Consider the following 24,908-nt stretch of genomic DNA (forward strand, 5'->3'; position numbering starts at 1 on the left):
CCCTTCCCCTTCTCTCTTCACAAAATCCAAGGCATCCACCAGACTGCTGAAACGCTCTCCATTGCTACAATCCAGAAGGGGAGAATTGGAGAAAACTTGCACCCACCTTAAATTTTAGGTTCCTGAAAATCCATAAGGAAGCTCACCTTATTTCCTTCCACTACTGGAGCAAGCCACAGGCAGGAGATGAACAGAGAAGCTGCCCAAGTGTTAACAAGGTAAGATTTCAAACATGTGCTGCCAACTATGCCAAAAACTCCTTCCTCTTTAACAATTGTAATTGTCCAATAAACACAACCCCCAGGGTTAGAAAAAAGGATGATCCAGCTCACTAAAATCACTAATATTCTTTGGGAAATGTGCCTGTCTAGGCATGGAAAAGCCCTGGAGATACAGATCCTTATCCAGTTAAAACACACACACAACAGGAAACTTCCCCATTTTTAAGCAGGTACCTTTATTACAATAATTTAATAGAAAAAAAATATTTTTAAAATAAATTATGCAAATACAAAAAATTACAATAATTAATTCAAGAAAGTTACCTCCTCCAGGGAGGGGAGGATAGAGATGGGAAAAGAAGAATGGAGGAAAATAATACCTTCTCTCCAGTAAAGTTACCTGCACCAGTCTGCATTTACAGAATGCAATTTCACCCTCCCTCTCCACCCACCACCATTAATATCCAAACCCTGTTCCATGAGACAGTTGACTGAAAGGGCTGTTGAAATGTCCCATATTACACTTTGCTGAAGTTTGTGTGAAGCGGCATACCATTCCCTGTGGCAGGAAGGGGAAATGGTGGCCCTCCAGTTATGGATGGACTACAACTCCCATCAAACCTGATCACTGGCTAAGCTGGCTGGGGTTGATGGGAGTTGGTAGGCCAATGTATTCTGGAGGACCCCTGATTCCCCCTCCGCCCAACCTTATGGAAAACAAGGGGGTGAAGGCATTCCAGGGGCAGAGTGCAAGTGCTCAAACTCTGCAGGAAGAAGTAAGACTTCTGTACCTACACAGATCTATGTCTGAGGAGAGTCACTTGACCATGTTCCGCTGTTTTGTAATGGTGTGTAGATGCCTATGAAGTGTGGGATTGAAGCGTCTAACATATTTTGATATAAGTCGTACCGGTAAGTGGGACAGAATAGTTTGGATGGAATCAGGGTCCAGGTCACACAACACTTAAGGAGACAGTCAAACTGTGTTTTTGACCCAGACAAAAAAAATTAAAATAGCAGCTGTTATCTGACTGACATCTTTCCCAGAAGGACAATAAGTAATACGAACCAATTTCACGACAGTTACCTCCTGCTCTAATGCAAAGGTTAAAGGTGCCAAGTTTGTATGCATGAATATTTTAAGTGGCTGATTAACACTGGATTTAATCTCCTTTGCTCACAGGAGGCTAAATGTAGTGGAAATTATTCCAGAAAAAAAGACACTAATAAATATGTTGTATAATCCCAGTTATGTCAATGCCATTATCAAAAAATCTAAATGGAGTGTAGCCAGTTTTTGTCTGAACAATTTATGCATTCTCTTAAATCCAGGCAGTTGTCTTCAGCAGAGAAGTTAAAAGTAGGCGAACAGAAACCAAGGGTGGGTTGGGGGTTGACCAATAAAAAAACAACTATGTACCATAAAGCGAAGGGCAGAAGACTCCAGAATGGAGAGATCAAAGTTGGTAAATATGTAAGAACTGACACACCCCTGTCTAGGTAGCACCTCGTCTGTGACCTCTGAAAGAGGCCAATAACAGTGTTACAAAATGGAAGTCACCAGTATTAAGCTGAGATGGACTGTAGGCTCCCCTGATTCATATGCTTTGCTCACATATAGCTCTCTCAGTTATAATGTTGTTCTTCCATGGATCCTAAGTTTAGAGGACAGTTAAGAGTCAGTTGGTCTCAGGTTGGAAAGGTTTAGGGTCAAGAGGTTTTGAATAAAGGACCACAAACCAGGTTTCAGTGGTGTCTTGCAGATTATGAGACAGGTGGGGTGGTGAGGGGAAGTGGGAAGTCGGGTGTTTAAGACTGAAGCATTAGGGGAAATAAACAGCTGGAAAGAGCATGCCAGTAAAATGAAGGGGCAGACCAAGAGGTCAATTGTCACAATAAAAAGGAGGGCTTAATAAAGTCAAGGGATAGCAAGAGGGCAGAAAAGCAGCCCAGAGGGGGAGAGAGGTTAGAAAAGGATGCAAACATCAATGAGAAGACCTTGAGGTGAAAGATCAAAAGGAGAAAACAGCTCCTCCTTTGGCACTAAATGGATGGAGTAATGAGGACATTGCGAGCAAGGCGGGATCAGTCTTTGAAAACAGCTTGGTGGCCGTGAGGACGTTCATCATGCATGATGTGCCTACGGACATGTATGCGCCGGACACGGTGCTCCCGCCCATCTTCGTCGTCACCTGCACGGAGGGGGCCTCCACCCCCACCTGCCACCCCACCTGTTGCCTCCAGGAGGGCCTTGTCTGGCACTCGTGGCGTCTCGTAGATCAGGATGTTCAGGGTTTCCTCAAAGATCCGTGCCTCTGGGAACTCCACCTGTGCACATGGGGGCAGCAAAGCAAGACCATACTGAGCAACACCAGTTCTGTCCACAGTGTGGTGCAAGTGTTTGGTTTCAAAATGGAATCCTGGGTTCAAATCCTTGCTTGGTGAACTTGAGCTTTATAGTTTTTTCCAGTTTAACTTAACTCACATAGTGCAAGGCTAAAACTCAACAGCTGCTCTGAACTCCTTGATGCATAAAATTGTAAGCAGAGCTGCAGTTTCGCTAGGTGGGAAGAACTGGAACTGGGAGAGTTGACCTGAAGTAGCACTTTATCCAGAGAGTCACTTGAGTGGCCTAGGGGAAAACTTCTTCTTTCTCTCAGGTTCTGTTCTCCCATGTATGGGACCACTCCCTCCACTAAATGCCACCAGAGGGCTACCTAAGGACCACCATGCCCTGAAGGAAGGAGAGGCCTCGCTTTCAAAAAGTTTTCTTCCCTGTGGCTCTCTCTTTATTGCTTTATAATATAGTATTAATTTATATTGTTTTTTCAAAGAAAATATGTGATGTTTGCCTGAAAAGCAGTACACACAGGTTCTGCGATCCACACGCTTGCTATCTAAAAATTCACTTATCAGCACATAAAGGACATTCACTTATCCAAACAGCCAACTTCCTTACTTCCTTGTTTGTTTCTGCTTTGCTGGTTGGCAGTAGCCATTTTCAGGCAGAAACCACAGAGAGAGGGAGGGAAGGAGCAAGATCAGACATATTGGAGAGCAGGTACAATTTATCCTGAAGGGGAAAGCTTGTATCTGAAGCTCAGGGGTCTGCACATTACCTTGGTCTGCTTCTTCTCAGTGGCATACACAATGGAGGTGCAGCAGACTTCGGCAATCTTGCGGCCCTGCCCATAAAACGACCAGCAGCAGATTTCATCCCCAAGAACATCTTTGATGAAGAGTACTCGGCCATTGAACCGCAGAGCCAGCTTGTCAAACAGTTCGATATTCTTCAGCAAGTTGTCATCGGAGTTACTGGAGGGGAGGGAAAGGGAGAAATGGTGATATCCCTTAAGACACCTCTATTACCCAGGAGGTGGAAGTCAAGAATGGGCGACATAGGAGTCAAGAAACAATACCGTTATGCCCAATTCTAGCAGTTGGGTGTGTGTGTGTTGCATCTTACCTTGTATATGAATACTTATTATTACTTCGGTTATGCAGCAATTTCACCACAGGCTAAGAAAGAAGGAAAAGAAGGATAAATATGGTGGAAACTATCTTTTTAACCTGCATAAGAGAAGCTGTCACTTTTGCCATTGGACGAGCTACAGTGATTTCATGAAATGTTCATATATGTTCTAACTTCTGGTATGTGTGTGCTCACATCAGGCCCATTTTACGCTGTGTCAACAATATGGAAGGTGCTAAATTATTTCCATGTGTTAAACTGTGTCACACAGCAAGTCTTCATGACTTGAATGGGTCATGAGACTGGAGTTCCAACCTACGTTTTATAGTAGGCAGCGCTTGGTTTTAGCTAGAAGGCTAAGAAGCTTTGCAACTTAGGACCTCCACTAAAGGGGGCAGATGCCATCTGCACTCATAAGTATCACCTCACTGGCCCGAAACAAGCAAGAAGACATCTAAGTCAAGCAGTCTAAAATGGCACAAATCTACACGATCTTCTTGTACTTGAACCTTATGTGACTTCACAGCCTCTTTACCTTGGAACAGCTTGAGATGATCTGCTGCTCCTCCTTGGGAGAGGTCACCATGGGGATATGGCAGAGGGGGTCATAGGCCTCACTCTTTTGCTAGGCAGAAAAAAATACATACAAATATATTACAACCTTATTAGAAGCCCTAGAACATGCCACATATTATTAACATACCACACTTACATACTGCCTTTTTACCAGTGCACTCATAGAAGTTTACAAATTAAAACAAATGACATACAGTTTATTTAACACATGTAACAAAATAACAGTGGAAGGATGGGGAGGAAGAAGAAAGATATGCAAATTGAGGAATCAGTTTTTAGATAATGTTGCATGATGGTTACAACCACCAGATGGAACAATCACTGCGGGAGACAGTTCTGAGAGGGAGAGGCCAAGTAGCAGGTCGTCCAAATCAGGCTAAGGCAAGTGGGCCTTACTAACTCACCTCTTCGTCTCCCCAGTTCCTTCAAACTGCTTGAGGCTCAGAGGAGTCTGCCTGCCTCCTAACTGCTCAGCAGGTGACCAGCTCACCTGCAGGGCAAGCTGACAGTCTTCAACCAAGCCTTGGATCAAGTAGTACCGGGCCTCAGATAGCACTTCCTCCAGCTCCCGCTGGGATTCAGGGAGAGACACAGAGCCATCGCGCAAGTAGTTCAGGATGGTTCCAAAATGGCGCCCACTACGGTCAATCAAGATCCAGCCTGGAAAGGAAGAACTGAATTTTAGTCTCTGAACAAAAGGGCTTTGGGGGGCAGAAGCAGATACCAGGAGAGAAGGATCTCTTGCACATAAAATTAAAAGTAGCTCTGTTCTGGAGAACACTTTAAAACATTTAGAGGCAAATCCAAACATTGCTGGCTTTGTATATAATTTTGCTAATGAAGCTACAATATTTTGTTTTATTTTCTATTTAATTTGTATACCGCTCTATACCCGCCGGTCTCAGGGCAGTTCACAGGATAAAATCATGATATAGAAACACAGAATACATAATCAAAATAAAAGCAGTAGCAACCCAATAACCCCACCAACACATTTTAAAAGGGCACTGAATGCCAGTCAACCAAAGGCTTGGTCAAAAAGCAACGTTTCTGCCTGGCACCTAAAGGTGTATAATGAAGGCGACAGGCGAACCTCCCTGGAGAGAGCATTTCACAAATGGGGAGCCACTGCAGAAAAGGCCTGCTTTTGTGTTTCCACTCTGCAGACCTCTCGTGGAGGAGGCACACGAAGAAGGGCCTCAGAGGATGATCTCGGGGTCTGGGTAAGTTCATACGGAAAGTGGTGGTCCTTGAGGTATTTAGGATACGTCCTTGCGGAAATTTAGGATATTTTATCTCACAAACAAAATGTAAGCATCTAGCTGTAACAGATCCTTGATACCAAGTTATCAAACATTGTCTTTCACTAGAAAGCTGCTCATATCTTTTAAAAATATGAACCTGAATTTCCCCCCGGGGTTCACTGTTCATCCTATCAGAAGCAGGTGTAAGGTAGTTCTGACAATTTCTTTGCGTCTGCAAAGAAGCCATACAGAATGACAGATTTCTGTCACCTCCAAAGTGCCACACTTATTCGTAACTAGTTCCTATTACATAATTTATATTCTTGACTGAATTTTCATGCTATTTTTAAAAATCACTTTGATTGATCTAATGTTTTGCACTTTTCCTATAGATTTCTTTTGTAATATGCAGTAGTGCTGTTCATGGTTTTGGGGGCTTCTGGTCTAAAAAGTATTAAAATTTATTTATTTTACTATACCATATAATCTCAGCTGAGCAGGAAACCTGGATTGGGAGAAGGGTTGAGTGGGGAAACAGACTGTGTGATGCCGGGACACTTACCTTCACTATCTGTGAGCACCTCCATCCTGCCACTGAACATAGCCTTCAGCATGGTGTCTTGCTTGGTGAGGGTTTGCACTGTGGTGTAATGCAGTGACCCTCCCACGTTCAGCTTGACATACTTGCTGCTGGGGTTGAGGGGTTTGAGATCAAAGGTCACACCGGCTACCCCTCCGCCGCCATCCCGTCGCTGCTGGATTGGGACTAGCGGGGCACAATTCTCCAGGGGTGGGACCTGGTCTGCCGTGGCCTCAGCTGACATAACCACCTGCAGAAACAGAAATTGAGCTGGGAGGCCTTCCCAAACCACGGTACCTGCAAAGGGGCTTGGATTAGATGGAGTAGGGCAGAGTTTTCCAAACTGTGTGTCGCAACACGTTCGTGTGTCACCTGCAGTGTGTAGGAATGTCGCACAAATGCTCCCCTGCACTCCTCTTGGAGCTGGAATGGGTTGATTTAACCTCCAATTTGCTAGTAAAACTGAATTACTGTGTCATGAAATGATGCATGTCCAAAAAATGTGTCACCAACTTGAAAAGTTTGGAAAGCACTGGAGTAGGGCCTACGGAGACTCTTGTCTCAACTCCCCACCCCTTGCACACACTTCTAACTTTCATAGCAGAGTGCAGCCTCCATCGATCAGATACTCAGCAGATGTTTTGGACTACAACTTATATTGGGGGCATCCACTCCTTGGACTAGTGTTACTAGCCTAGTTTATGTTTACTGTGTTTTTATATATGCTGCAAGCTACCCAGAGTGGCTGGGGAAACTCAGCCAGATGAGCAAAGTTTAAACAATAAAATTATTATTATTATTAGTGCAACAACCCTGTAAGGCTGACCAGTATTGTTATCCCCACACTACTGGTTGCAAGGTATATGCAGGGACTCATAGAACTTAGAATCATAGACTCTGAAAGGGCCATGAGGGTCATCTAGTCCAACCCCATTGCAACGCAGGAATCTAACTGTTCCCTATGAAAAATGTCACTGCAGGCCACTGACTCACATCAATAGCCCCATTAGCTGAGGCTAATGGGAGTGGTAGCCCAGAACATATGGAGGGTGCCGGGTTGGCGAAGGGTGCTCTCTGCACAATATTGTAAAACGTTTACGACAGTTTCAGACCCACCTGTCTCACTGCTGTTTGAGACATACCTCTCCCCACACCACCACCACGCACTATCTTCCCATCCCACTCTTGCCAGTTCCTTGTCAACTCTCTGGGAAGAAACTAGATCATTTGTGGCTTCATTACAGTTGAGGCTCAGTTGGTGCAAATTAAGGGATGACGCTTCTTTGTCCGTACCCCTCTCTTACAGCATTTCACCATAGAGCAAAAACCTTCCTGTTTAGGCAGGCACTTGCTTTATCAGATGAATAAGTATTTAATGCTTGTTTTGTTATTTTTTGGGGGGGGGTTGGGAGATTTATTTTATTTAGTGGTAGTTCTAGTTGTTAGCCACCCTAAACGGTGCATGGGCATTAGAAGGGCAGGGTGCTGGTTTGTAAATGAATATATAAACCAAACCAGCTCCGTGTCCTGTGAGTCACGTCAGCAGGAAACAACAGGAGAGTGTCCCGTGTTTTGCACTCCCCTTTTTGCCCCTCGGGCTCTTCTTTCCTCCTGCTGCCCGCCCCGCCCCAGCCACCCTCACTCAGCCCCTCAGCACTGATTTGCCGGCGATCTTCCTGCCAGCCCACCCGCAACCTGTCTTCCCATTTATTGCTGCCTGGGCTGCTTCCATTTTGCTGTTCTGCGGGGCCTTCAGGGCCTGAGCAGACGAAGCCAATGAAGAGGTGCTGGACGGGCCTCTTCCCAACCCTGGCTCGTCTCCGTTTGGGCCTTTTCCCCTCAGTCCCGGGAGGCCTGCAACCCCCGGCCCTTCCGCCGCCCCCAGCCACTCACCTCCCAAGGGAGAGCGGGGTGGGCTCAGCCCAGGCGCCTCCCCTTCAGCCCCGCCCGGACTCAGGGCCCAACGGCCGGCCAAGACGCCTAAGCCCGGGAGCAAGGGGGCGCAGGGACAGCGACTGCGCATGCACTTCGGAGCCCTCGCTCGCTCTCTGGTCGCTTCGCCTGGCAGTTAGCCTCTACATCCGGGTACCCGCTCGCAACTGAGCAAGACAACAGAGGCCGGGACTGTGCTTCCCTCCCAGGGGCGGAGGAGCAGAAGTGCGCCTGCGCCACAAGGCGAGCCGTTGATGCTGAATGCTCGAGGAAGCAAGGAGGGACGGCGCTGAGCGTGCGCGTGCGCATACAAGCAACCGTGAGCCGCACTGAGCGTTTGGTTTACGCAGAAAGGGGGCCCGCGCGGCTCGGTAGACGCAGCGTGCTGTCTTTTGCGCACGCGCGCTACTGGAAAAAAAAAAATCCGTTAACTAGCGCGCGCAGCAGCTGGAGCATGCGCCGTTCTTCCAGCCGGGGCAGCTAAAGCGCCTTATATCGGCTTGTTTGTGCCAGTAGCGTCGCAGGGGCTGAAGGCAGGCACTCTTTAGCTGAGATTCCTGCATTGCAGGGGTTGGACTATATGACCCTGAGTTCCCTTCCAGCTCCATGATTCTACACGCCCCTCCAGCAGTTCCCATGGCTTTGTCCAGCTTCACATCTTTCCCTCTTGAAGGGGTATGTTCCTTAGGTAAAGGGTAAAGGTCCGGTCGTGGCCGACTCTGGGGTTGCGGCGCTCATCTCACTTTATTGGCCAAGGGAGCCGGCGTACAGCTTCCGGGTCATGTGGCCAGCATGACAAAGCCGCTTCTGGCGAACCAGAGCAGCACACAGAAATGCTGTTTACCTTCCCACCTACTTATCTACTTGCACTTTGACATGCTTTTGAACTGCTAGGTTGGCAGGAGCTGGGACCGAGCAACGGGAGCTCACCCTGTCGCAGGGATTCGAACTGCTGGCCTTCTGATCGGCAAGTCCTAGGCTCTGTGGTTTAACCCACATCGCCACCCACGTTTCTTAAAATGTTCCTTAAAATATTCATAAACTGCACTTTCAGAACGTGTGTGTAAGCGAAGACAGAGGCTTCAGCAATGCAAATAGAAAAGCTTCAATAGCATATCCATAAACTTGACTGGTAAAACAAAATGGAAGTTCCTAAGGCCCATCCAAACACCTCCCACCAGTCTTCTGTTGGCAGGGAGTTCCACAGGGCAGCGTTGGCTCACACTAAAGGCTCAGTGCCCTGGTGAAGGCCAACCCCAGGGGCATGGGCAACTGCCACATGGTATGCTGCCATCTTTGGCAATCACTTGTAGCCAGGTAAGGTTGACTTCCATGAACACAGTCTTGACAGTGAGGCCGTAAGTGACCATGGAGGCCGATTCTGGATCCACCCATCCTTCCACAGTGGGGACGTTTCCAGGTGGGAGTTGATCACAGTGAGGGTTTGCCAAACATGCTGCCATATGCATATAAACAGCATCCTGTCCCACAACTCTTAATGAGGCTCTGGCCTATTTTGTTTGCAGTTGTTGCCCTGTTCAAGACGAAGCAAGAAGTATTCATATGGTAAATATAAACACCCCAGATTGATCAGACTTCCCCCTTGGCAGGGGTGCCATTGAGACGTCCAGTGTGTGTTTATGTGTGGAGGAGGTGCCAGAAAGGATCTTTTGACTCCTGTGAAATAAAGCCTAGTTTCGCCCCTGCCCTTGGGCACTTGGGGCTTTTCTAGGCTTCAGCAGTCAGGTAAGGTTTTATAAATGCTTTGTGCTTAGAATCTTTCTCTCTTAAGGCTTCAATTTTCAAAGCCAAGTAATATTTTTGTGCCTCTCCCTATTGCTGCTGTTTTTCATTGTTTTTAAACAAATACAATTACCCAGCAGTACAGCTTATCCCGCAGTACAGCTAATGGTGTTTGTTCTAGCCATTGTCTCTAGACATACACTTACACATTCAATATTCAAACATATTAATGTAACTTCTCCACTGAGACTACTGAGCAGTTGGTATAAAGAGATCTTGGTTTTGATCATTAACATGATCTTTTCTTATCTTTTGTCACTCATCATTTAAAACACTTGTTCCCATCAACTTCGGGTCACATGTATTTGCTCTGAAACGAACTCAAGAGGAAGAACCTTTGGGGTCAAAGCCATAATTGTGTTGAGAGCATTCTGCATGAAACTGAGTGGCCAAATAGATTTATTGAGATACTAAGGAAATTGCTCAAGGCTCTTGTAAACCCAGATGCCCACAGGGGAGAGTGCCAGGGAAGCAAATCCTGCAGTGAGCCTCTGCAGGAGGAAGGCTTTCTTCTTTCAGTTGGCGTGAGAATCAATTAAGGCACTCCTGGCAAAGACAAAGCAGAAATGCATAGTCACAGTTGCTTATTGCATCTCTGCCTCTGTCAGTGCTCTGCATTTGCCTCCCAGTGAGCTAGGATGTTGCAAACAGTACCTCATGCAAAAACACGATGGGCTGGGCTGGGCTGAGCATTCCACTGCCCTAGAAGTAAACGGTTAGGGCTGGGTCTGTCCCCTTAATTCAGCTCTGGGAAGATAAACGCTCATCCAACAGATGTTTGAGAATCACTGGCTTAAAAAAGAGAGAGCTTAAAGTCATCACACAAGTTTTAAGACCAGAACCTCTGACCACTTACAGTGGAACAAGAATCTTAATCTGTGTCCACCACTACACTGTGGAATTCCCACCTGACAGGTGTGTCTAGCACCTTTACTATACAGCTTTCAACAGATGCTAAAGACAAACGTCTCCCCTGACCCTTGGCACCTTAGATGTGTGTTTTTAGGACTCCACCCCTGCCAGATTTGAAGTTATATTATGAAGCATCCTGCCTCTGCTGGTTGCGGGAATGGATCTTGTTAAAAAACACAGATTTATTAGATCTGGAGGGTCATGATAATAGATTTGGGTGGCACGCGTATTTGTGGTATGATAAAACAAAAGTACATAAAGGATTCCTGAACCATTTGATAAGAAAATCAATCTATGAGGTATGGGATAGGTACAAGAATCTACAGTCATACCTTGGGTTGCAAATGCTGCGGGTTGCGCATTTTTGGGTTATGGACCGCGCCAAACCTGGAAGTACCGGAATGGGTTACTTCTGGGTTTCAGCGCAGGTGCAGCAGCACTAAATTGCACTATGCACAGAAGCGCAGAATCACATCACATGTGTGCGCAGACGCGGCACTGCAGGTTGTGACCATGCCTCCCACACGGATCATGTTTGCAACCTGAAGTATGACTGTATTTGAACGAAGAACACCATGGTGGCTCTCTCCATTAGAAGCAATTTCAGTTAAAAAAGTAAATATGAGAGGCAAGTGGGTCACCTTTAAGATTTGTTAAAAGAGATGTGAGACCAATTAAAATTGCAAAAATTTGAGAATATTAGAGAACGGTTAACGGATTGGTTACAGCATCACCAATTAAATGTTTTTAAAGTTGACAAAAAGAAAGGTTTTGATACAATGAGATGGAGGTTTGAAACAGATCTGTTCAAAAATAATGTGAAAGTGCTATAAAAAAATGTACAAATTACTTTTAGAATGGCATACAAAAGACAAAGAAGTTAAGGCAGTGATGCTACATTGGGCTAGAGACTTTGGATATAATATCCAACTTTCATCCTGGGAAAAGTTATGGAAAGAGGAAATAAAATTTACTGCATGCTGTTCATTGAAAGAAAATTATATGAAAATGATGTATCATTGGTATCTAACACCGAGTAAAATTGCTAAAATGTACAAAACAAGTTCTAAACTGTGTTGGAAATGTAAAGAAAAATAGGGCACTTTTTGTGGTGGACATGTACATTGGTAAAGGCTTTCTGGGAAATGATATATAATGAGTTAAAGAAAATGTTTAAGAATACATTTGTTAAAAAACCAGAAGCCTTCTTATTAGGCATTGTAGGTGAAGAGTTTCCAAGATAAGATAAAATACTTTTTATGTTTGCAACAAGATTGCTACTAGCCCAGAGATGGAAGGAAGAAGTACCAACAAAAGAGCAATGGCAGATGAAATTGATGGAGTATACGGAAATGGCGAAACTGACTGGGAAGATCCGAAACCAGGAAGATCAAGTATTTTCAAAAGACTGGAGTAAGTTTGTAAACAGTTAAAATCTTTGGCAGGGATTTGAAGACATTTGTAATGTGGAATTGTTTTAATGGTAATTATGGTTAAATAATAGATAGATAAGGGTAAAAGACGTAGTAAATTTAATCTTAAAGATGGAACCCATGGAGGGAGGTCTAAGAGTTCGAAAGAATCTGCATTTTAATGTTTGGAAATTATTTAAAAAATAAAATAAACTGCTTTTAATACAGACATTTAATTGTTGGGAGCCTGATGGCGAAGAGTGGGTAATACATTTAAATAGCACTCCTAAGTATCTCCAACACTATTTCTTTTTTATCCATCCTAATACAGTGGTACCTCAGGTTAAGTGCTTAATTCGTTCCGGAGGTCCGTTCTTAACCTGAAACTGTTCTTAACCTGAAGCACCACTTTAGCTAATGGGGCCTCCTGCTGCTGCTGTGCCACCGGAGCATGATTTCTGTTCTCATCCTGAAGCAAAGTTCTTCACCTGAAGCACTATTTCTGGGTTAGCGGAGTCTGTAACCTGAAGCGTACGTAACCTGAAGTATATGTAACCCGGGGTACCACTGTATATTTCCCCTCACATGAGGTTTCCCCCTCACTTTGATTTTGGGATCTTTTATGCACTGATTTCATACAAAAGAAGGCACTTCGTCATAAAAGGAGTTTCCCTGGGAATTTGTTCCCAGAGGATAGCAAAAGCAGTCAACGTGGATGATTTTAAATGGAATTTGACAAGTTCATGGAGGATAAGGCTATGTGACTACTAGCCACGAGGGCTATCTACTACTTCCAGTGTCAAAAGGAAGCATGCCTCTGACTATTATTTGCAGGGAATCAAGGTGCAGACAGTTGCTGTTGCAGGCATCTCACAGGCCCCTGAACAAGAAGAGGATAAGAAGAGGAGGATACTAGATGGGCTTTTGTTACAATCCAGAAGGGCTCTTCTTTCTTTCTTTTTGTAACCAAAAGTAGGAAGTTGGTGGCGGCAATATGAAACAACCATTTGAGATGTACAAGTTTTCTGTACTACTTTTATATGCTTAAATATTTAAATGCACCAAAGCTAAAATAGAATAAAAACCCAAGTCATTTTTAATAAAAATCAATATAGGGAGAAGATGCTTTCCAGAACCAATCCAGTTACTGAAGATTTCCAATGTTGGTCAGGATATTTACCTAGGAAAGTGGGTAGGGGAGAGAGAAGAGCAAGAATTTTAATTCCTCCATTATTTGTAACATTAGCACCTTTTGAATCCAGTGCATCCTAGATTACAATGCATACATTTAAGCTTTACAAAGAATTATCACAACCTGTATCTCGGCCTTGCGTTTTAAACGCTCACTTGGACACCACAGGCCAGCTTTCACCAGCCTGGTGCCTATTTCGGACAGCTGAAGGGCGTGAGGTAGGCAAAAAGCTGCCACAGGCAATAAGAAATTCCATTCAGGCTAGCAAGCTGGCTGGTGGGGAAGGGAGGGACCCACTAATCTCTATGTTGGCTGCAGAGGAATGAGCTTTCTTTCTTTTGTGGCCTGTATAATAATGTAGGTAGGCTGATATGAGGGCTGGAGTGATATGAGCGGGGTGAAGCAAATCACCCCCCACCAGCCTACTTCATTTCTTTGCTGGTTCTGAGAGGAGGAAAATGAAGCAGGGAGACAGAGATTGATCCACATCTGCCAGTCTGCCAAGCTCAAAAGAGGCAGGACACTTTTTTTACTTGTTTCCCAAGGGACAGGTAGAAAAAGTTCTGGATGGTAACTTCTGTCGCTGTACATTAAGCTACTAGGCTGCTGTGCCCCTAGCATTTCATGACAAACTTACACTTCTGTTTACAGTTTCCCCCTCTCTACCTATTCATCTGCCACCCGAGGATGACACTCCATTCATCAAATGTGATAGGCTCTACTCCAGATAAGCTTATAGCCACAGTGACGGAACTGAATTAAATACACACCTTCAGAAAAGAAGCTACTTGTTTGGCGGAGATGCCTTCGACTTTCCCAAGGTCCTCTACCTGAGAAAAGGAGGAAGGAGAAATGTGTAGGTTACACAAAGTTGCAAAGTCATGGAGATACTTAATTATTAAATTTGTATACCACTCCTCATCCATAGATCTCAGGTCTACAGCAAAAAAAATATTCTGAGAGAATAGCAATACTACAGTAGTAGAGCATTTTGCTTTACTCAGCATCTGGCATTTCCAGTCTCTGTCAATAATCGGCCACAGTAGCCAAATGAAACCTCCACATTCAAAGGTAATATATTTCATAAATTTTATACACCACTTGATTTTTTAAAAACTACAACATCAAAGTGGTTTACAAAAAATAAAACAATGGAGAAATATTCACAACCCTACTGTAAAGCATACAAAAGTTAAAATACTAAAACAGATTAACATTACCTCAACTTTTTAAGCATCTGGGTAGGCTTGCCTAAGCAAGAATGTTTTTAGCAAGTGCCAAAGAATACAGTGGAGGCACTTCTTGATCTCAGAAGGCAGGGAGTTCCAAAGTGCAGATGCTGCCACATTAAACAATTGGGTTCTTACAAATGCAGAACGGCTATTATGTGGCAGCTTAGTACTGCCAATTCTGCCAATTGAACCGGTTGAGTGGAAATATATGGGGCAAGACGATCTTGTAGGTAAACTGGTCCCAAGTTGTTAAGGGCCTTTATATACTAATAGTAGCACCTTGAACTTGGCCCTGTAGGAAATCAGCAACTAGTGCAGATCTTCAAGCACAGGTTTTACCCACTGACAAGGCCTCACTCCTGTGGAACACCCTCCCATCAGATGTCAAGGAAATAAACAACTACCCAACTTTTAGAGAACATATGAAGGCAGCCCTGTTTAGGGAAGTTTTTAATGTTTGATGTCTTATCATGTTTTTAATATTCTATTGTGAACCGCCCAGAGTGGCTGGGGAAACCCAGCCAGATGGGCGGGGTACAAATAATAAATTTATTATTATTATTATTATTATTATTATTATTATTATTATTATTATTACTATTAGCCTCCCAATTCTAACTGCTTAGGGGGGGGGGGGAATATTGCTTTCATGCCATGCTGGCTTGCTACCGAAACATTAGACTAGATGGACCTTTATTCCAATCCATTTCTTACAAGAATAGGGTGCGGCTTCCTTCCTCTCCCAGATTTGAGAATGAGCCAGTATTCCAAACTCCAAGGATCCCCGCTGAGCTAAAGGCTGAAGCAGGAGCCCTCCAAGACTTAATGCTCTGCCTACTAGACTTCAACACTCTGAACTTGAGCCAGGTCTGAACGTGTTAAAGCCTTGCATGGCCTACCTCCTACCTGAAGATTAATTTCCTCTGCACAGTAGCTGCACCTGCACACACCTCAAACGATGGAAGAGCAGCTCTGCCCTCAGAGCCCACTTACCTTTTCAAAGGACCCGTGCTCTCCTCTCCAAGCCACAATGCGATCAGCCTTCTTCTTGCCAATCTGGTGCAGGGCCATGAGATCCTTCACAGAGCCTGTGTTCAGGATGGCCAGGATGTTCTCCTTGGTGCGGGCCATCAGTTCAGGCTGAAGCACCATCTCCCACTCAGAGGGAACCTTGTTTTCAGAGCCAGGGGCCGAATCCTGGATATAACATGCAACATAAAAAGAAGTGGTGTGGTGTCGCACCCGTCTGTTTCCTAACTGGCCTTCATCTCACTCTCATCTCATTCTTTCACTGAATCCACCAATCACAAACATACCCTAGCTTCTCCTCAGATCGTATAAATGTTTCACCTTTTACTTCTCAGGGGTTCTTCAATGAGATATCAGGCGTGCAGAATAAAGTTCTCCAGAAGATAAGACAGACAATTGCCAGTGCTGAGAGCCATGTCCTTGAAACAGGCCCACTGGAAACTGCCAGAGCCACCTTATTTATAGTCTTTATAACCCTGCCTTTAGCTGAACGCACACTCAGAGAGGCTTACAAAAATCACTACTCTCAGGCTGATGATCTACACCAGGGGTAGGCAACTTAAGGCCCATGGGCCGGAAGCAGCCCACAAGCCACCCCTGAACCGAGCTGCCTGCTCGGCGAGTGCCCGTGTGCTGCACTAAACCAGCGCAGCACAGCGACTCTATTCCGCGGCTCTGGAAAACGCTTCCGCGCATGCCCAGACACTGGAAATCGCTTCTGCACAGGTGTGATTTTTGGCATCTGGGCATGCGCAGAAGCAATTTCTGGCGCCGTGGACATGCGCAGACGCGATTTTCGGCATCACGCTGCGCCGGTCCGCCTCATGGAGAATCTCCATGGGAGTGATCGGCCCATGCCCGGTAAGCCTTGCCGACCCGTGGTCTAGACCAGAGGTTGGCAACCTAAGGCCCATGGGTCTCCTGGAACCAGCCCATGGCGTTCCGTGGATCTGCTCCTGGAATAAACCATTTCAGGCTGCTTCCCACCAACCTTGCCCGTAAGAATTTAAATTTGCTTAAAACAGGGAAGAGGAGGAAAAACATGTGGTCAGCAGGAACAGCCCTGATTTTTCTGATCTGGCTACTACTACCTGTTCCACTCCCAGATTTGATCCAGAAACACGGTGTGTGGGTGAGGGCGGATATGTATCCTTCTGGGTAAGGCTTGATCTTTGCTAAGATGGAGGCAGTCTGAACATGAACCAACAACAGGCAATAGGTAAGGGAATCTGTTCTTTGTTCTAGGGCAGAAGATCTACAGGGGGAAGCCTACCCTGGCGGAATCCATATATAACTTTATTAAACCATGTTTGTAAACTGCCTCAAAAACCTAAGTGGTATATACACCTGTTAAACAACTCTGCTTCCCACCATCACCAGCTCCAAGTTCAACAAAGCCCCCCCACCCCCTTACGCACCTTCTTCTTTCGACCTCCCTTCTTTTGCTTTACAATGATGATGCTATCTTCGTTCTCAGAGTTCTCCAGGTGCTGCACTGGAGAGGTAAGGAAGGAGAGCTGTGATGTCATAGGAGGGAGGAGCATGAGAAGGGAGTCCTGCTTTCCAGACCCAGCACCCTTTTACCTTGCTGGAAGGGCAATACCACTGCTGTTCCTTGGCGTTTGGCAGGCACCCATGAACCACGTCCATGCTCTTTGTCCTGCAGAACCTTGGTTTCCATTTCCAGCTGCTTCTTCTTAAGCCTCTGTAGGGAGAGGAAGAAAAGAATAAGCAGATTCAGATGGAGGGAACAGGGTGTGCATTCGGTGGCCTCCAGGAATGCGTGGGGCTGCCATCAGGTTCCCAGCCCAACAAGGGTCGTATTGCGGTGCCAACTGTATAAACTGCTAGGGCCATAATGAAGCAGGTTCTCAGTGCAAGATGGACACAGTTCAATTTATATCAGAATCCCCTCCTACAGGACTTACTTAGTGCTACATCTCTTTCTTCCTTCAAAGCTGGCCTTTACATTGGAGCCACTGGCTTAACCAGAGTTGCCTTGGCAAAGGCTTCATTGGCACCCCAGGCAGGGCCTCCTGAGTTTAAAACAACAACAGCAGCAACAACAATAGCCCTCTTAGAAAAAACCCCAAGATGCAAAATGTGCAGGTAACTGTGACTTGAACCAGCTTGGCTGCTCTTGCCCGTCATTGTTTGTAGCCAATGAATGAAGTTGGAGCTGTGATTGATAAGCGAGTTGTTTGGACACCAGGCAAAAGGAATCCCTGGAATCCTAAAAAAAAGAGCTGCTGTTCCCTCACTTTCCCTTTAGTGCACTTTTCCTGCCCCTTTCATATTTTCCAGTCCTTGGATCCACCCATTAACTGCTTTATTTACTGCCTGCCACTCACTTCAGAAGCTTTTCTTTTTTTAAAAAAGTGTGTTGCTGTAAGGGAAGAAACATAGTGTGTTAAAAAAGTGTGTTGCTGTAAGGGAAGAAACATAGTAACCACACACAGAAATTTAAAACTTTGATCAACAAATGAAACACCTCAGACTTTACAATAAACAAGGCATTGTGTTTGTTTACGGGAGGTAGCCCATTGCAGTCTTTGAGGGATCACGATGGGACATAAAGAGCAAACCCTTCACCTGCAGCTCACGGCGAGTCTCCTCCAGCAGCCTCCGGAATTCCATCCGCTCGCTGCGTGGGGTGTTGAGGAGGGGCAACGCACAACTCTCTGCTCCAGCCTGCTGTGTTTCCAAGGCCTCCAAGTGCAGCAGCTTTTCCGCCAAGGCCGGCTCAAGATTCTCCATCGGCAGCAAGGAACTGGTGGGGAAAGAGACCAGAAAGTAGGGCCTACCTTTTCTAACAAGCCAGAGAGAGCTGCTCACCACTTTAAGGGTGGAGTGACCATCCTCCTGAAGTGGCAGGAGAGAATTTGACTGCACCACAGAAGCACTGCTTGCCCCTTCACCAAAGCCTATAAAATGTTTGGTGTCTCACCTGAATGGCTTCTCTTCAACCAAGCTGCGCTGTTCCTCCTCTGGACGAGGTCTCTTGGCTTCAGGGCCTGCATCACTGGAAGATGGGCATGGTCTTTTTGATGCTTCTGTGTGGGGAGGATGTTTTTAATTTATTTGATGTGTTTATTGGACCTTGGAGCCTGCTCCACCTGGACTGCCCTCCTTCACTACCACTGGGCCACCTACCACCAACTGGGCTGCAGAAAGGATCCTGTTTTGTTTGGATAGTCTTTGTTGTAATTTTATTACAAAGTTACTGGTAAAGTGCCTTGGAATGATTTGTATCCCCAGTGGTGGGATAGCAACAAAGAATAAATTGTGAAAAATATCCTGGCCTTATCAAAAGCATTTCAAGTCACCTTACAAACCACCAGCTTACAAGCTACATATCAGAATAACTTAACTGATATTAAAATGTTTTTCAAAAAATACCCGGGGGGGGGGGGGGAGCCACAATCACAAAACAGAACTAAAAACACAACGTAAGTGTAAACATATCCACCCTATAAAAGCAGCTTATGATAAAGACAGCAAGGGCAAAAATGTTTTTACTTAATACCTAAAACATGGACCTGGGGAAGGTGTTCCAAAATCTGGGTGCCACCACTGAAGAGGCCCAAACCACTGACATCACTCACATAATCTCAGTAGGCACAGGAATCCAATGCAGACCCTCCTCCCCAGACAACTGCAAGACACAGACTGGTTCTGACAGGAGTCAGCTGGTCATTGATGAAAAGGACAGACCACGAATGGTTCTAGTGTATATGTATCTGAACCATGATAAAGAAATCTGGGGCAGTGAATCTGTATACTACACCCCACTCTGCTCCGGAGCAGCCCAAGAATCCTGCCCTTCCTTTCTACCCAAAAAACCTTGTTTTGCCCCACTTCTGCTGTTTTCAGGCCAGCTCCCTTCCTCACCAACATCCAGCAGAGTTTCTTGCGTGAAGGGTTTGTTCACCACTTGCTTGGATTTGGCAGCAAAGTTGAGGCTTGTGAGCGTTTCAAAGTAGTACTTCCTCTCGGGGGCGATATTTGCAATGATCAGGCTGTGAGCACTACCACCCAAAGAATCCTTTAAGGAAAGAGACATATGCTCAGTAAAATAAAATGCAGCTCTTCCCAAATCCACAGCCCCACCAATGAACCCAAGCACCCCAAGTACCTGCAGCAGGCGAGTGAGTTTGCTGTCTCTGTAGGGTACGCGAGGCAGCCCCTTGTTGAGGGCATCCACCACCTTGCTAAGCACAAAGAGTGACGTGTTGATGGCCCCGCTCTCCTTCAGGCGCACCCCTCTGTTGCCTGTCCGCCGGTTGTCTTCTGAGCCAGCTAAGTCGATAAGGCAAAGCTTGGCAGCCCGCTGGGCATATGCCGGCCAGCCCCGGGTCTGGCTCACGTACACCAGCAGGACAGCGTGACTGCGGCTCGAGCGATTATTCAGCTGTGTAGATGCCACTGTACGGTTGCTGCTGGCAGGCAAGAAATGTTTCTCAAAGTCTGAGAAGCTGGTTATCTCTCTCTCCGTCAGACCAGGCACCAGAATGTGGTGGTTTTGATCCTCCCGGATTGGCAAGTCACGGAGGGAGGGCTCTAGAAGGTCCAAGACCTGGGGAACAAGCAGACTAGTTTTGGTTCAGGTGGCACCTCAAACCCCACCTCACTTAAAGCCCCTGGCTTCTCAGAAGCACATGGAGAACAACCTAAGTTTACTTGAACAGATTGTGTGGTTTGATCAAGTAGAATGCAAATCCAGCCTTCTGCAAACACTGAATAAGTTCTCTAGTTCACCTCTTGCCCTCCTCTGTAAGAGACCTCCTTTCTCCTGGGCACTTCTGGCTCATCACCTTTAGTCTCTATCTAACTTCCACGCCTCACTCTGTTCACTCCTCCAAATTTCCCCCCCCCTCCTCCCTGTCCTTTCTCCATTTGCATTCAATCATTCTCCTCCTTCCCAGGCTCCATTCTGTCTGCTTCCCCCAAGGATAAATAACTTAAGGCCCTCCAGAGCTTGTAGGACTCCAACTTCCCTCAGCATGCCCAATGGTCAGGGAAGATGGAAGCTACAGTCCGGCAATATCTGGAGGGCCAAAGGTTCCCCATCCCTGCCTTACTCCATCTGTCTTCCCTGCCCTTCTACTGCTCTTTCCTTTCTTCTCTCCCCCTTTGCAGCCATTTTGGCTTCCATTTGAAGCAGCTGCCCAGTCTCTTTCCCCATTCCCATCAGCAACGCCTCAGTTCTTCACCAATCTTCAAGGAGGACCACAGCACACATGTGACAGCATCAGCAGGCACTGAGACAGAGCCCTCTCCAGGTCAGATTAGCAGCAGATGACATACTGATTTCCTAAATATCAACTGGGAACAGGATGGAGTTCTGGTCACATTAACAAACTTCCCAGGGCTCAAAACACTGCCAGTCTTCAATACAACAAAAAAGGAGGCCAGAGTGTGTGCAAATCTGTTGCCAGTATCACTTGCTGTAGTCTAATTAGGTCATGCTCTCCCCAATACATCTGGCTGCTCAGCCCCATCTTGTTCTAAGCTGCCTTCTTCCCCAAAGATCCCACCATTCTTATATACTAGGCTCAGTTTTCCCCTCTTACGCATTTTGTCCAGCACCCGTTACCTTCTCTTGGTAGATTTCCAGGTATGACATAGAGACCGAGTACTTCCGCTGATCCCCCGAAGCATCCCTTGTCATCTGCAAGAGATTCTGAACTGCTCTTGGAATCACCCCCGGCTGCTCCGGACTCCCCAACATGGTGTACGTCTTCCCTGCCATTTTAGGGAGGGGGAACAAAAGAGATGTGGAGAGAGGAAAAACCACCACGTCCTCCCTCAGCCCAATTCCAAGCCTGAGCCCACCTGCCGACCCCCACCAACTCTAGGTTGGGTTCATCCCTTTGTGCACTGTTTTATAGTTACCTGCTCCGGTAGGCCCATACGCCAAGATGCTGGCATTCTGCCCTTCCAGCAGATGGTGCAAGATAGGCTGAACTGACCCCATGTAGACATCATACTGCGTGGCTGTTGCACTGTAATAAGCGTCAAATCTGGTGGGAATAGAGAAGTGGGATTGAGGCCTGCTGGCTTCTCCGAAAGTTCAGCAATTTCTACAGCGGGGATAAGTAACAGAAGGCTTTGCAGAAGGAGTGGCAGATGTCCCTTAGGAGCTTTTTCCCCTAGCATACCCCCATTCTTCATGTTGTACAGACTATTATCAACATAAGAATGGCCCTGCTGGATCCTGTTCTCACAGTGGCCAACCAAACGCCTGTTGGAAACCAGAGTGCTATTTAGGGCTCTGCAATAAATTGCAGTTTTGAAATGACATCAGTTGTTTCAACCAAGCAATATACCGCAAGGGAAATGTGAATGAAAGTTAAGGACTGACAGCTTCTCAGTGAAATAAGTAAAAAAACCTGCTCCTTTTCCCTTATGGGGTACCCAAGAGCCCATATAGAGTCCTTTTGTAAGTTCTCTATCAGTAGAAGAAAGTAACAGAGGCCAACCAGAGAATATTGAGAAGCAAAGCAACTAGTAAGCCTGATCTTTATTAACTGTTGCAACAGGGTGCTCCCCCACACACGGGACAGAGGAGGACCTCGAACAATGGCGCGCAAGGCCTTATACAGTATATCCATTTTGAAATTCCCTGCCCTGGAGCTCCAGACCACCCTTCCATACATCATACCTACATCACAGAAGGGGTGTAGCCCAATACCACCCCCCAGATACAGTATACCTACATCACAGAAAAGGCAGTCTACAACAGAAATTTGAATGTTGTTTTTCCTGTCTGCCAGGTTATCTGATAATGTCTTATCTGATTGCCTTTTCTGGTAGTCTGGCCATTCCTTTGAGATGATGGAAATTACTTGATTCCTGAGACAATGGTAAGGTTTTTTTTTTTTTCATTTCCTCCATCCTTGCAGAGAAACATTTGGTCAGTTTGGGAGTTAAAATGGTTTCAGGACTGTCTCCCTGTGCTGCTCCAGACATGTGGTTTATACATTTATGTACATTTTTATGAACATTTATTATATATCTAAGACCTAAAAATTCTTATAACATCAGGGTGGGATGGGGTCTCAACTGAACCAATACTTTTCCCAGCAGGAATACAGGCACCATCTCTCCCTCCTTTGTTCATATGCAGAGCCCGTTAACAATCCAGTAGCAACCCGTCATGCCTAGACAATCAAAGAACAGCAGTGGCAAAACAGGCAGAAGCAGTCACTTTAAGTCAGTGGTTTTAAGCCAGTGGTTTCCCATAACTATCCTGTCAGTTGCAAGGAGACAGACAAAAGGCAGCATGGGGCCTAGAGAAAGGCCTCTGTTGCTTCTCATACTGGAAGTGAAGGGCTGCTATTCCTCCAGACACTGCTCAGTTCCAACTAATGCCCCTGTTAAAAACCATAAACAGGGGTACCATAGAGTTCTACACGAAGCCTGGTTCTTCCCAACTCTCTCTGCCCAACTCACTTGTATTTCATTGTCTCCATATTATTTCTCACGTTCAGGATCTCCAGGGAGCAGGAGTCCACGCCACGTACACAAGGGGCTTCCTTTCCCTCTCCTGTTCCCACGCTTGGCCGCAATCGCACACAAACCCGAACTCGAGCCGGTGCATTGCTGGGGGTTCGCTGGGCTTCATAACGGCTTAATCGTTGACAAGATTTCATTGATATCTAAGAAGAGAAAAAGTGCAAGGTGAGATACAAGTACCAGAAGAAGCACCAAACTCCGCACCAGCTCATCTGTGAACTGAGATCATTATTGAAGGTCCCCTTTGGGGTGGTTCTAGTTATAAAATTTTACGATGCACACACACTCCACAGAAAACCAATCCTTTGTCTTTCAAATTTTAAGAAGTATTCTATGAAAAAATCACACATTATTTTAGCACACAAAACAATCCCCCAAAACCATCTTGGCTCCCCTAATGTCTCTAAATATTTCCTCTATTTCCTTGTAAGTCCTTTCACTTACAAATCCTTCAAATATTGTCTTAAGGGCATATTTGTGCAGGAAAGGGTGGTCTGTGACCTGGATTCTAGAACTAAAGAATTTACCATCTCAAAAGAATGGACAGACTGCCCAGGTAATGCAATCAGTAAAACATTATCAGGTATCCTGGCCACTCTGTCAAATTTCTGTGGTAGAAGCATGCTGAGTATGTTTAGCCTGGAAAAGAGGAGACTGAAGGAGATAGGATAGCCATCTTCAAATATCTCAAGGGCTGTCCCATGGAAGAGGGAACAAGCTAGAATACTATTAGCCCAGAAATGGAAGCAAGAAGAATTACCAACGATTGAAGAATGGAGGATGAAGTTGATGGACTATGCAGAATTAGACAAATTAACAGGAAGTATCCGAAACCGGCAGGACCAGAAATTCACCAAAGACTGGAGTAAATTTACGAACTATATGAAAAGTATTTGTGATGATCAGACGACGTTTGTAGGTTTGCAAGAAGTTCTGTGAGGAGTATTGTTGGAAATATTGTAAAAATGGAAAAGGGGAGATGATAAGAGAGGTAAAGACAATATAAAATTAAGTAATGCATAAAAAGAGGTTAAGACGGAAGATCATTGGAGGTGCTGATGGAAGTAAAAAAAAGTGTATTTGTAATAAGTTTTGTGGAATGCTTTATAATATGTATGTTAAAATTAATAAAAATGTATTTTTAAAAAAAGGAAGCGGGAACAAGCTCCTTCTCTCCTGCTCTGGAGGGCAGGCCTCGAGCCAGTGGCTTCAAGTTCCACTAAAGGAGGTTCCGACTAAACCCCAGGAAGAACTTTCCGACAGTAAGAGCTCTTCGACGGTTGAAAGGTCTCCCTCGGGAGCTGGTGGATTCTCCTTCCCGTGGAGATTTTTAAGCCATCTGCCATGGATGCTTTAGCCGAGATCCCTGCATTGCAGGGGGTTGGACTAGATGACCGCCGGGGTCCCTTTCAACCCTTCAGATTCTATGCACAAAGGCTCTCGCGGGGACCAGCCGCGTGACCACAACGGGAAGCCCGTAAGGAGGCCGCGGACACAGCGGTGACCCCGCTCCGCCCGCTCGCCACAACCGGCAACTGAGGCGCAGCTTACCCCTCTCCCGCCTTCCCAGGCGGGTCCTTCACTCGCTCCCAAAATCGCCTCAGAGCAACTCCCGGACTTCGTTTGTATTTGGCGCTAAGCCCGCCCCAGGAAGGAGAAAGCGGCCAATCGGAGAGAGGGAAGGACCCAGCCGTTAGTCACTGCGCCTGCGCTTAGAACAAGTTCCGCCGGAGAAAAAGCGGCCGCTTCCCTCCCCCTTCCCTTTTAAGCGGCGCGTGCGCAGTT

At 45.9% G+C, this 24,908-nt stretch overlaps 2 protein-coding genes and 1 long non-coding RNA gene across 4 annotated transcripts; 1 reads left to right on the forward strand and 2 right to left on the reverse strand.

Annotated features, from left to right (window-relative positions):
* Positions 1–438: 438 nt before the first annotated feature.
* Positions 439–8,366, reverse strand: KCTD13 (potassium channel tetramerization domain containing 13). Its single transcript, XM_083409757.1, has 7 exons — positions 7,987–8,366; positions 6,076–6,343; positions 4,760–4,929; positions 4,229–4,318; positions 3,688–3,740; positions 3,341–3,536; positions 439–2,549 (listed from the first exon to the last, which is right to left on the reverse strand). The coding sequence occupies exons 2-7, from the start codon at positions 6,335–6,337 to the stop codon at positions 2,307–2,309; spliced, it is 1,014 nt and encodes a 337-aa protein (XP_083265883.1). The 5' UTR covers positions 6,338–6,343; positions 7,987–8,366; the 3' UTR covers positions 439–2,306.
* A 392-nt stretch (positions 8,367–8,758) lies between these two features.
* Positions 8,759–17,005, forward strand: LOC310662751. Of its 2 annotated transcripts, XR_014504303.1 has the most exons (4): positions 8,759–9,771; positions 12,014–12,153; positions 13,996–14,200; positions 16,851–17,005. It is a non-coding gene; the product is annotated as an uncharacterized lncRNA (long non-coding RNA). The 2 variants fall into 2 exon arrangements; XR_014504304.1 differs by lacking the exons at positions 13,996–14,200; positions 16,851–17,005 and having other exon boundaries at positions 12,014–12,284.
* KIF22 (kinesin family member 22) lies at positions 13,174–24,837 on the reverse strand. Its single transcript, XM_083409691.1, has 13 exons — positions 24,675–24,837; positions 23,061–23,266; positions 21,501–21,628; positions 21,202–21,350; positions 19,741–20,181; positions 19,497–19,650; positions 18,553–18,658; positions 18,198–18,375; positions 17,190–17,310; positions 17,024–17,100; positions 15,570–15,773; positions 14,115–14,174; positions 13,174–13,332 (listed from the first exon to the last, which is right to left on the reverse strand). The coding sequence occupies exons 2-13, from the start codon at positions 23,258–23,260 to the stop codon at positions 13,297–13,299; spliced, it is 1,854 nt and encodes a 617-aa protein (XP_083265817.1). The 5' UTR covers positions 23,261–23,266; positions 24,675–24,837; the 3' UTR covers positions 13,174–13,296.
* Positions 24,838–24,908: the final 71 nt, after the last annotated feature.

Source organism: Podarcis tiliguerta (assembly GCF_965153285.1).
Source record: "Podarcis tiliguerta genome assembly, chromosome: 13".
In the NCBI taxonomy this organism is placed as follows: Eukaryota; Metazoa; Chordata; class Lepidosauria; order Squamata; family Lacertidae; genus Podarcis; species Podarcis tiliguerta.

What these genes read in the sequence shown, in the direction of transcription:
- KCTD13 (XM_083409757.1), bottom strand. Translation starts at nt 6,337, where the DNA reads ATGTCAGCTGAGGCCACGGCAGACCAGGTCCCACCCCTGGAGAATTGT. An exon ending in TCATCTCAAGCTGTTCCAAG is followed by an intron (nt 3,741 to 4,228) that starts GTAAAGAGGCTG and finishes CTTCTTTCTTAG; the next exon opens with CCTGTGGTGAAATTGCTGCA. An exon ending in CTGAGAAGAAGCAGACCAAG is followed by an intron (nt 2,550 to 3,340) that starts GTAATGTGCAGA and finishes CCATGTGCACAG; the next exon opens with GTGGAGTTCCCAGAGGCACG.
- KIF22 (XM_083409691.1), bottom strand. Translation starts at nt 23,260, where the DNA reads ATGAAATCTTGTCAACGATTAAGCCGTTATGAAGCCCAGCGAACCCCC. An exon ending in AGACTCGCCGTGAGCTGCAG is followed by an intron (nt 17,311 to 18,197) that starts GTGAAGGGTTTG and finishes CTCTCCCTACAG; the next exon opens with AGGCTTAAGAAGAAGCAGCT. An exon ending in GGTATTGCCCTTCCAGCAAG is followed by an intron (nt 17,101 to 17,189) that starts GTAAAAGGGTGC and finishes TTACCTCTCCAG; the next exon opens with TGCAGCACCTGGAGAACTCT.